At 45.8% G+C, this 12,540-nt stretch overlaps 1 protein-coding gene across 2 annotated transcripts in view; it reads left to right on the top strand.

Annotated features, from left to right (window-relative positions):
• The window catches only part of PLEKHG1 (pleckstrin homology and RhoGEF domain containing G1), a 188,024-nt gene extending 175,484 nt beyond the window's left edge, over positions 1 to 12,540 (top strand). For both annotated transcript variants that reach the window (XM_036316627.1, XM_036316626.1), the window contains 2 exons: positions 705 to 2,346; positions 9,033 to 12,540. In XM_036316627.1, the coding sequence (XP_036172520.1) occupies positions 705 to 2,346; positions 9,033 to 10,096 (2,706 nt within the window). In that variant the 3' untranslated portion in view covers positions 10,097 to 12,540. The remainder of the gene's footprint in view (positions 1 to 704; positions 2,347 to 9,032) is intronic.

The following is a 12,540-nucleotide window of genomic DNA, read 5'->3' as shown; positions in this document are numbered from 1 at the left end:
GCATCGAAATATTACTTAATTAAATGTATTTTGAAAGAAAGTAAAAAATCTCATTAACTCAACAGTGGATCAAATTACATTCCTGCAACCAAGTCTTTGCCAGAACCTGGAAACCAAGGCACAACTGGTCAGGTTCAGGGCAGAATTCAGCAAGTTATTGGATTCTTATGAGCCTAGATTTCCTTCCTGTGAAACTGGTACAATCATAGCTAATTCACGGAATGACTGTGAACATTAAGCTTGGAGGGCGTCTGCAAATGGCCTAGCTTATTTCTAAGTAAATATCAGTTACTGGCCTTTCTGCCCCTTTTGCAAAAATCTGAAGTACTTTTTTTTTATGTACATTTTTATTGATTTCAGAGAGGAAGGGAGAGAGAGAGAGAGAAACATCAATGATGAGAGAGAATTATTCATCAGCTGCCTCCTGCACACCCCCCATGGGGATGGATTGAGCCCACAACCCAGGCATGTGCCTTTGACCGGAACCCGGGACCCTTTAGTCCACAGGCCGATGCTCTATCCACTGAGCCAAACCGGCTAGGGCCGAAGTGCTTTTCAGCTCAGTGAAAATCATCAGTGTTTACTGATCATGCTCTTTATGAATCTTACTGCCCGGTAGTGGGGTAGGCAATGTGTGAACACGGCAGAGGCCGCGAGTTATGCATCCCTGGTGCTGCGATTCCATCAGTGTTTCTACCCCTCAGGTCTCCAGAGGAGACGGCTCGCCCCCGCGGAGGTCGGCAGGGCCGTCGCCCGCACAGAGGAGCAGCCAGCCCAGCGGCTCCGCCATCCTCAGCGCGCTCCGCGGGGGCGGGGCCGGCAGGAACATCTGGACGGACCACCAGATCCGGCAGGCCTTGTTCCCCAGCCGCCGGGCCCCGGGGCCCGAGGAGGAGGACGACGATTACCAGATGTTCGTGCCGTCCTTCTCCTCCTCAGACCTGAACGCCAGCCGGCTGTGCGAAGACGGCACTTCCAGTCGCCCTTGCAGTTGGCACCTGGGACAGATGGAGGCCACCGAGGCCGCCAGCCCCGGCCACAGGGTGGTCCGGCGGGCCAGCAGCGCTGGCGAGAGCAACACGTGCCCTCCGGAAGTAGGAACCAGGGACAGCGACGGCTCTCGGTACAGCCCCCAGAGGGAACTGCAGGACGACCCTAGAACGGACGGGCAGGACGGAGTGACCCCCTTCGGCTCATCTCTGGAGCTGACTCTGGATGACATAGACCACGTCTACGATAACATAAGCTATGAGGACCTAAAACGCATGGTCTCTCAACGGGAAGAAGCTGGGCCCACGCCCCCCAGAGCAGCCAGGGACTCTGTTCGACCCAAGAGCACCCCGGAGCTAGCCTTCTCCAAGGGGCACGCTGGCCACGAGAAGAGCCCTCTGCACACCAAGAGAGGGGGGCCTCGGCCAGGTCGGGAGGCGTCGTCCAACCAGAGCGTACATGAACTGGAGGTGGTGGAGGAGAACATCTACGACACCATCCGGCTCCCGGACCCGCCCTCGCTGGACTTCAGGTGCAGCAGCCTCACGCGTCCCAAGAGGAGCACCTTCCTGGGCCTGGAGGCCGACTTCGCGTGCTGCGACACCCTGAGGCCCTTCGTGTCCCAGGACAGCCTCCAGCTCAGCGAGGACGAGGCGCCCTACCAGCCGGGCCCCTCGGACAACGACTACTTGAGTTTGCTGTATAACTCCTTCGGCTGTAACTTGTCCATGGCGGAGAAGTCTATATCTGATAAGCTGTCGGAAGAAGTAGACGAGATCTGGAATGACCTGGAGAATTACATCAAGAAAAACGAGGTCAAGGCCAGAGACCGGCTCCTCGCCGCGTTTCCCGTCAGCAAAGACGACGTGGCGGACAGGCTGCACTCGGAGAGCGCGCCCGAGCTGAGCCAGGACGCGGCCCGGGCCCTGTCCACACTCTCGCTCCCCGAGAGCCGCGCGCTCCTCACCCTGCAGGACAGGCCGGGCAGGGCCAGCCGGGCCAGCTGCCCGCTGGGGGGGGACCTGCTGTCTAAGGAAGGCTCCTTTCTCAGTCTCAACCGGCTCTCTCTGGCCAGCGAAGGGCCTCCCCTGGAAAACCCCTATGACTTGGCCAGCAGCAGTCTGTCCCAGGGGGACCTGGACAGCCCGGACCCGGGGCTGGACGCCACCGATAAGACCAAGAGCCGGGTTTTTATGATGGCGAGGCAGTACAGTCAGAAGATCAAGAAGGCAAATCAGCTCTTAAAGGTGAAAAGCCCGGAAGTGGAGCAGCCACCGGCCAGCCAGCCGCACAGATCTGTGCACAAGGACCTGGCCGCCATCCTGGAAGACAAGAAGCAAGGAGGGCCCGCCATCGGTACGTTCCTTCTCTGCTTCCTCCCTCCTTGGCAGTAAGACGTGAGAGCAGCCGTCAGGTTCCCAATGTCCGTAAGACCGTGAGAACATTGCCACCCAGGCGTACGTCCTCGCAGGGTGAGACTGTGACATGCTCGTGTGGGCTGTGCAAAGCCCGTTTTCCTCCCACCTTCCTAAGTTCTGGCTGGGCTAATCATCAGATTGACACGAAACCAAATAACAGGGGGAAATGTCCAAAATGAATTATAGGCGGGCCCTAAGAATATGAGACTCAAGGACACTTTGGGCAGTTGAGGCTTCTGTGTCATTCTGGAGGTAGAGAGAAGGGAGGCGTGGTTTGGCATTTCAAAGGGCAGGAAGGCAATTTCATGGAGAAAAGCAACGTTTGGTAAGTAAATGTTTGGGGGTCCATCCTTAGTAATGGGACACAGAGAACTTTAAGCACAGGGGCCTTGCTAGGTTCCTCCCTGTCTGTCACTAGTTTTTTTTTTTTTAATTATATTTTATTGATTTTTTACAGAGAGGAAGGGAGAGGGATAGAGAGTTAGAAACATCGATGAGAGAGAAACATCGACCAGCTGCCTCCTGCACACTCCTTACTGGGGATGTGCCCGCAACCAAGGTACATGCCCTTGACCGGAATCGAACCTGGGACCTTTCAGTCCGCAGGTCGACGCTCTATCCACTGAGCCAAACCGGCTAGGGCTCTGTCACTAGTTTTTGTTAAACTATAGAATGATGGCTCCTTTCCTGAAGCAGGGCCTCCATCTAAATTCCTCTTAGGAAATTAGGGGGAAGAGCAGAGGTTTTTTCTGAGTGTTTCTTTTCTTAAAAATAACCACCTTAAAAGAATCAATATCCCCAAAGGCCTATTTTTGGGGTGGCCAACTCTGCTCCCCTTCACCCAAAACAACGCAGACCCTTTCCCGCGTCGCCCACTCATGCGAGCTGGAGCGTGATTGGGTCTCAGAGGTTTTCTGTTGTGCGTGGTACATTGTCACTACAGATGTGCTGCTGTAAGAAGCTTTCTCTAGCACGATCTGAACCGTGGAATACAGTGGTTGGTTTAACCTGTGGCATCGAGAGCTTCTCCCCTTACATCAGTGTGTCAGGAGGAGTAGCTCATGCGTGCTTTTAAGGTTTGGAAGCGCAAGGAATAGGATTGCTCTTTGCTCCAGAATCCCAACAACACCGCCCACTTGTCCTAACAGACAAAAAGGAATCCTTCCTGCGTTGTTAACGCTGTTCACACTATGACTCAGTTTTCTTCTCGCATATTTCGGTTACTTGTTGATTTTTTAAAATAGCTGCTGTAATGCACTCAATACTGTTTCGTTTGGTATTCTAACACATGCTTCCACAAAGCTTCATCTTTTAGGCAAGCCTCCTTTGTGGGGCAGAACTAAACCAGGATGTCAGGGATGATATTGGTACAGTTAGGGCTAAAGGAATAAGATGTCCAGGGCTTGACTTCTTTCTCTGTTGAGGACAAAACTTAACGCTGGTTGTGGTGGTGGAGTGTAGGTGGGAATAAAGCACACAAATATCATGAAAAGACATCCCCCAGCCCAGGGCACTGGCTCTCACCCGAGGCCCTTTCCACCACCAGATCTAGAGAGATTTCTGGGGTTAGGCTCAGGAATTAGCATCTTTTTTAAATGTGTTTTTATTGGTTTCAGAGAGAGGAAGGGAGAGGGAGAGAGAGATAGAAACATCAATGTGAGAGCAGAACATCAATCGGCTGCCTCCTGCACGCCCCCTAATGGGGACTGAGCCCACAACCCAGGCATGTGCCCTGACCGGGAATGGACCCACTGGACTTGCTGGGGCACGGGACAAAGCTCAAACCCACTGAGCCACACCAGCCGGGCGGAATTAGCATTTTAAATCAGAGTGGCCTTTCAATCATATTTTAAGAATCCCTGCCCTGGGTTTTCTGACAAAGGACCACCTCAGTATCAAATGAGAGGAGATGGTTCTCCAATTAAAAGTAAATGCCAGATGGCTCAGCATCAGGGACGTTCAGATACTTAGCTTAATGGCGACAAGACTCCTCTGCAAGGATTATGCCACTCACTCTCCTCCTTTCTTTGGGATTGGTTACATTATCTCCATGGAAACCAGAGGATAAGAAGGGGATGTCCAAGTCCTAAATGAATCTACACGTTACATGACAAGAATCTATAGGGATTTATTTTTTAAGTTTGAGAATATTTAAGAATTGTCTAAAGCTCTACGCTTTTCCTAAAGCTAATCATACAGTAACATTTCGTAACAGATAGGGAAGTTAAGCCCTGGAATTGTCACTCAAAGAATTTTACAGACTCTCTCTGAGATATTTTCTTTTTAAATAAAGGTTAAAATGTGAGAGAAACTATTTCTCATGTTTTTTCTCTTTGCAATAATATGGTTTAATTAATCCGTGTCCCCTTGGCAATGCTAGATTGCTACTCTGGTCTGTTGTTATACATAGAAAATGTGCCTGAGTTCCAGCTGCAGATGGGCTATTTGGAGGCATAGCTGGCACTGGGAACAGTATGAATTGGCAGTGCAGCCACTGGCTGAATCTGGGCCAGGGACCCTCAGAATGAGAGATAATGTATTACTAAAGTTTCTGGTGATGATGGCTTATGTCAGCAGACTGTCCTTTAAGAAGTGGTACTCCCCCGAGCCAGGTTGTGTTGAACATAGACCATCCATTACAACGCAGAACTCTAACTTTGATGGAAGCACATCCTTCAGTGCTGAGGCTAGGGCTCAGCGCTACCTTGAATCGCCTTCTTTGTTCCCCTTCTTTTAAGTACGCGTAGATTTCCCTTTGTGGTTTTCTTTTGCTTCTCACTTTTGGTTTGCTCTCCTTTTGCTTTTGCCTACTGGTGTGTCTTGGGAGCCCTTTTCTCAGCTTTATGTCTGGGTCCGCTCTCGGCATGGTGGGCTGCTATCACGTTCTCCCCAACAAAGAGGAGAAGCTCTCTCCCAAGCATCTTCTGAGAGTGGAGCCGTCCCTGGGGCCTGCCATCTCTCGGACCTGAGGATCTTCCATCTGGGTGGATCGAGACCACTCCTGTGCCCACTAGGCTTTCAATCAGTTGACATGATGACTCCTTTTCTCTCTCTCGTTTATCTGGGCACAGGACGTGGTCATCGAATGGACCGATTCTCCAGACTTCTTCGTGTGGGCCTTGCCACTTTGCCAGGAGCTTGCTCTCGGTGTTGTCCGGAAGGAGGAGCACCCTATTCACCTGCCGACACTCTCGAGCACCTTTATTGAACTCTCTAGCCGGGGTCTACAGGCCCCGGGTCAGATTTCCGCCTAGAAATCACCCAACCAGGTCTAGTTGCTCCTACCTTTTAGAGCCTGATGCAGCTTGCTGGCCGTCTGTTTCGGCCAGGCGTCCCTCCTGATAGTCCTTGAGACCAGTGAGGCCTTGGGGTTCTCTTTCTTTGTGTGTGATGTTTTACGTGGGAGAAAACTCCATACAGGCGTGAGGACTTTTCCTCCTTGTGCAAAGTTGGGAAGGCAAAATGACATTTTATGCTGTGGTCTGCATCTCAAGCAACATCGGAAACACTGATTTTAATCCTCTGTCTTGAAAACAGTACATTTCATGCTTCTCTCAGCAAGCATCCCTTCAAATATTTATAAGAACTCCACCTTTTAAACTTGTACAAAAGAGAAATAAACCAGAGACTGCCTTGGGGCTGTCACATAATGATGATGTGCATGTTCTATAAAGACTGCTAATGCCAGAACCAAGGACGCAGGGGACTTGGGTCTAGCTGCCTCAGGCTCAGCCTTGTAGGCTGCAGTGTGATCTGGGCTGGCTACTTCCCACACATCTGCTGAGGGAATCTAATGAGAGCCATGGCTCTGGAAGCTCGTCTTGTTCACATTGGCATCAAGCAAATTATAGACTCACTTAGAAGGTCAACCTGAGACCCCCAAAAAACCCCAAAACACAGACACAGCATGTTGTTTCCTTGTGAGATGCTTTTGATCCCAAATTTATAAATGACCAACTTCTCTATTATCCAAAGATAGACTGTATGCATACGAGTTACCTATAGGGGCATGTCAATCAAAGGCCATCTTCCTCTTTCCCCTTTTCCTGCTGAGCCTGATTTCTAGGCTGCCTTTCCACTCCCAGTGGCATGGGCTTCGGGAAAGCACATCCATTCTCAACCCCGTGCTTCGAATAAAAGGGGGCAGTCCAGAAATTATCTGAGTAATTAAGTAGTTCTTGAGACCAGTTTCTATCTCGAACTGTGCTTGGTACTCTGTAGGGATTATTCTCCAAGGTTAAAGCTCACAGACAAGCTGGAATAATAAACTAACCCACATAAAACAAGTAGGAACCCAAGAGTGTGTGTGTGCGTGCAGCCATGTACATGCATGTGTGCCCTACCAATAGCCAAGTGTTGGTTGCACACTAAGTACATACAGGGGCACACTAAGTGTGTAAGACTTCACAGAAGAGAAATCAGTTAGACAAAGATTCACAGAAGGGTTAGGGCTTGTGGAGGGTTTTGAGAGGTAAACAGGACTTGATTAAGCAAAAGATGAGTGTGATAAGGAAGGAAAAGGCACAAGAAATACTATGGATATTTTGGATGGCGCATGGTTTCAGATGTTCTGGGCCACCATATTCTAAAGTCAAGTGTTAATTGTTCTTATAAGACTTTAGGGTTACATTTGGATACTAGAATAGTTTGACTGAATGTGTAACTTAGCTCTCACTGCTTTCCCCAAAGTTGTTACCTTCTTGGAACCTTGTGAAGGCTCAGAGACTTTCTGACTTCAGTGGTGGGATCAGGCTCAGGGCCATAGTGTAGGTGATAATAGCTTGGGCAGAAACATCCAACTTTCAGATGGGACTACTAACCAATGTCTATGTCTAAAGGTCCTTGCCTTTGCTTCGGGTTCCTAGTTAACAAAACATTATGGAGTTCAGGATAGCTAACATGGTGGTGTCCATGTAGACTTTCAATCTCCTAAGGGGCTGCCAAATCTTAATTGATATTCAAAGTCTTTGCTATGCCCCTTAAGGAGTAATAGCTCAAGTATTTATTACTAGAAAATCTAAAGGAATAATCTCTGTCCTTCTGAGGAATTTGGATTTGAAAACCTGAAGGATCTGGATATATAGTATCTATAACAGTGATGGCGCACCTTTTGAGCTCAGCGTGTCAGCATTTTGAAAAACCCTAACTTAACTCTGGTGCCGTGTCACATATAGAAATTTTTTGATATTTGCAACCATAGTAAAACAAAGATGTATATTTTTGATATTTATTTTATATATTTAAATGCCATTTAACAAAGAAAAATCAACCAAAAAAATGAGTTCGCGTGTCACCTCTGACACGCGTGTCATAGGTTCGCCATCACTGATCTATAATGAGAAGTTAAAGAGACTATTTGCCCTGATTCTGGGGACCAAGGATCAAGTAACTTGAGGGGTTTGCAATTAAAGGGCACACAGAATGTAGGTTGATTTCTATTCTCATAGAAGATAGACTCAAAAGAAATGGCAGAAACTGAACTAAAATTTTAGTTAGAAGGAATAATTTACTAACAACAGGTTGCTGAACTTATAAATAGTTTAAAGAAGAAGAAAATGTATTGTCACTTGCTGGTTGTCTTCTATGGGATAGATAGATTCCCTTCGTAGAGACTGGAGATGTGGTCTGAGTGATTTATAGGGTGCATGGAATTCTTTGATTCTAGGGTAGTCATGTGGGTACCTTGTTGGGAGTCAAGGGGGGAAATTGCTTTTGAATTTGACATCTCTGGGTTCTCTCTCTTAAGTCATTCCCGGCCCAAGAAAATGCTCTATCCATGGCAAGGTTCTGTAAATGTCTTTAGAAAAGTCTGTGCTCAGAAGTGGAGCAGAGAGAACGGCCTCATAGCTTAATTTAAAGTGGCAATAGCTTCCATAGAGTAATGGTCAAATCCTGTTCTGGAACCAATATTAGAGGCATTAGTGTATCAATTATATGCACAGATGGCTTATTCTTTATATAGTGCAAGCACAGACTTGAGTACCCAGCTTCTTGGGGTTGGGGAAGGATATACGGGTCCATCAACACATGCAGTTCTGAAACGCTGGGAGGGAGGACCTCCTGTAGACGTTAACTCCCCAGACAGTGGCTGTGGAGGGCTGCCTAGACACAAGAAGTGTGGGAGCAGCCGCAGACAGCAGACTCTTCTGGGAGTAGTTGTCTGAGAGCAATCGAGACTGGTGAGAAGCTGGGGTAGCCATTGCGTGATGGATTGCAGTCATGCTTCTTTTAATGACTACTTGAGTTATTTTTCATGACCCAGGGTTAACTTTCTGATTTTTATGATGTTTGTCTTTAGCCCTGACACTATTTCATGCTTGTAAAAGAACACTAGAAATACTCATTACAAATAGCAAACACTTGAAGACCTAGTGTTGAAATAACAGAACCTAGAATTAGATCACATTAAATGAATTTTTAGGTGGCATCTTTACTTTTTATTAGACTATGGGTTATTTTATTTGTTTGTGTTACTTGGTATTCAATGGCTAGTCACCTTCAAACTTCAAAGTACTGTCTACTGTTTAAGTTCTTAAAATAGGTGAGCAGTTTATGTTATTTCTTTAATCTTCTCATGTAGAAATAACCCTGTGTATATTTTTTGTTTCAATATTTGCCTTGCAGGTGCCAGGATTGCTGAATATTCACAAGTGTATGACCAGATTGTATTCAGAGAGACTCCCTTTAAGACTCAGAAGGATGGCTGGGCCAGCCCTCAAGAATCCTCCACCCTCAGGTCTACATCCCCTTCCCAGGCCCAACGTGGTCGCGAGGATTGGCTTTTGCATTCAACCTATAGCAACGGAGAATTAGCAGATTTCTGTCACCGGCCAGGGCAAGACTTGAAGCCAAAATACCCTACTTTGGAGATCCACACAAAAGGTATTCCAAGACACTTGTCCACAGCTTGCTCTGTGCCTTCTCTGCAAACCTCTGACCATCTGCTGGGCTCCATACAGAGACACAGTGTGGTAGTCAGTCAGCCCAACAAGGAGAACTCATGTCAAGGCCATCTTTATAACTCTTTGGGTCGGAAAGGATTCAGCGCTAAATCTCAGCCTTATAACAGGTCCCAGTCATCTTCTTCCATCTTAATAAACAAGTCAGCGGACTCCATCAACTACCCTAATGAGGTGGGAAGGAAACAGCTGTTGTCTTTACACAACAGTTCAAAGTGTGAGAGTCACCAGGATTTGCCACCAGGTATAGGTGGCTCGTGTCAACAGGGTACTGGAAAATGCTCAGATCTCACTCTCCAAGACTCACAGAAAGTTCTGGTAGTAAATAGAAATTTACCCTTAAATGCCCAAATAGCTACACAGAACTATTTTTCCAATTTCAAAGAGACGGAAGGAGATGAAGATGACTATGTGGAAATAAAGTCAGAAGAAGATGAGGCAGAGTTAGAGCTGTCTCACAATCGTAGAAAGAAATCTGACCCGAAGATAGTGGACGCAGACTTTTCTGATAACGTCGGCAGCAACAACACGTCTTACTCTTTGCATAGCCCGTGCACTCCCAGAAAGCCAGGGAGCGGCAAACTTGGGGTTTCACCCTACCTGACACCATACGACGATTCTGACAAACTGAATGACTATCTTTGGAGGGGCCCATCTCCCAATCAGCAAAACATTGTCCAGAGTCTAAGGGAAAAATTCCAGTGTCTTAGTTCTAGCAGCTTTGCCTAAGGTTCTTAATAGCCACTGCCCGAATTCACTTCTTCATATGCTCCTGAATTGCAGAGCCTGAGGCGTGTTTTCTATGTACCAGATTAAAACAATTTTGTAATTACCGGAGGTGTAAAATGTACTTTCTTTTACAGCACAACTTTTTGAATGGCTGACGATCCAGCCAGGATTGTACTGTAGCCAGTGTCAGCATCTTACCTGTGTTCTGATGCCGGTTGTCCTTGTTTCATGGAAGTCAATCTTCCTTGGAAATTTCTAGATGGTTTTCTTTTTTTAACAAGATGGCCATATTTTTTCTCTATATTCTGACAGAAGTGCCCTGATTTTTAAAAATGCAGTACTCCTCTTGTTATCCAGAAGCCATGACTAGTTTTATCTTGGGACTCAAAGGCAGCAAAGAGGCTTTTCCATATGTTTTTCAAGTGAAAGGAAGCTAAGGCTCTTTAAAGGATTATGCTTATTATAGCTGGCATTTCTGTTCTACTTGTGGCAAGACCTTAGAATAACATAAGCTAAAGATCTCTCATTGGAGTATAGTCTTCGGTGCCATTTTAGGGTTTCTACTCTGGGATTCATGTCTACATCCGCTCATTGTAATGCAGAAATGGTGTAAGTATTGGAAATTAGCATGTAACGAGACCAATGTTCTATAAGCAAAAATCTCTACCTGGGCTCCTGGACAAGGCCTGGAGAATGTGCTGCTCTTCACGTTTATTTTATGATTCCGGGGGTGAAACAGGTGATTTCCTCAATGGCTTAAAGAAACCCCAAGAAAAATGCAAATTGACTTAACTATTAGGAAAGATGGGTTGACATCTGGGAAAAGCTTGATTATCTGCTCATATTTTAGTTGAAGGGCTGGGAGGAATAGAACTGTTCTTACCATTTTTTGCACCTGTCTCTTATCAACACAGAGTAAAACACAAGCTAAAATAAAACAAAGCACTTAAAGTTACCCTTTCCAGAGCAGTTTTTCACATGAACTTGCCTGAGTTTTGGACTCAGCCGAGTACCCTGACCCAGCCTGCAGATTTCCTTGGCTGCAGTGGAATTTGTTTCCGAAAGCAAACATCGTGTGGGGCATATAAAAGAATGGAATCTTTGGTTGATAAGCTCTAATATAACATCTTTTATGTTGTAATTATGGTCTTTAAATGGCAGTTTATTGTGATATGTTGTATTGCTTTAACTCTTTATGGAAGTAAACTAAAAACAAAAGCAAATCTTGTGAGGAGAGGCAAAATTCAAGGAAGCTAAACAGAAAAATAAAGCAGGTTTGCTGCTCCTTTATAAAAATAGTCTATCTTACTGAAGACTCCAGTCAGTGCACAGCAATGTTTCTCAGCAGTGGCCTCTGCGTTCTCATTTTAAGCAGTTTTACATTCCGTGGTCCCGCCCCCACCCTCTGTTTTCATTTTAATAAAAGACAATATGTGTAGGGCACGGGCTGCTGGCTTTTCATTTGAAGGTGAACAATGATATTGATTTGAATCAGTGACATCTTATCCTAATTCTTTTCCCCTTTTTAAGTCCTATGCCTCTTTTTCTGAACTGGAAAAACGTAAAATGTGACCATCATTATTGTATAAACAGGTACCTAAGGCATTCATTTTTCTTTTTAAATAACAAAAGGTAACCCAAGTTTTTTGCTTCTCTATACTGTTCTTGCTGCTTATAGCTTATAACACAAAGTCCATACTAAATGGCATGGTTCTGGAAACATTTCTTCTTTCCATTCCTTTCTTTAAACGTGATACAAGTTTCCGAGATTAGCATTATCAGAAAAGACAAGCACTGTAAGAAGGCAGGTTCTTAGACCTACTAGAGGTATTTGTAAGAGCAAAACAAAGTTACCTGACTCTGCTGGTCCCAAGAATGCAGCCTCGCATGTTTGCCTTTTCATGCCTATGACCCTGATTCTGTCGTGTCGGTGTTACTGGGGTGTCTTACTCTCGGAACTGATTGATTTTAACACCAGTGTCTTGTTGACAGCTTTGGTGTCACCTAGAGGAACACACCCCACTGCACGGTGAACATGTCTTACTGTAGAACATGCCCCTGTGGGCATCTTTAGGTTCTAGGGCGTGTCTCTAGCTTTAGAGATCACTTCTGTCTGCCAGGATGCGGATTTTGAGAGCTGTGTGTGTGTATATATATATAAAAAATCATGTTCATATTGTTCCTCAGTTGTCAATTAAGTGCTTTTGTTTAAAATAGTTTCCTTTGGAGATGGGGTGAAGATGTATATAATTGAGGGAGAAGAGGTATGCGTACGTTTTTATGCGGTCTCTGTACTGAAGGTTCCATTTTTTTATCAGTTGACTTTTCCCCTACTCTATTATTTGTGCAAAAAAATGTATCTAGGAAAACATCGTTTAAATATTGTATATAAGTTAATAAAAGTTAGTAATGCTCATTATTTAATAAAGTTTATAAAGTACAAA

This window comes from Myotis myotis, unplaced genomic scaffold, assembly GCF_014108235.1.
Source record: "Myotis myotis isolate mMyoMyo1 unplaced genomic scaffold, mMyoMyo1.p scaffold_m19_p_7, whole genome shotgun sequence".
NCBI lineage: Eukaryota > Metazoa > Chordata > Mammalia > Chiroptera > Vespertilionidae > Myotis > Myotis myotis.
The sequence above is the reverse complement of the archived record's forward strand: the minus strand, read 5'-3'. Positions and strand labels throughout refer to the sequence as shown.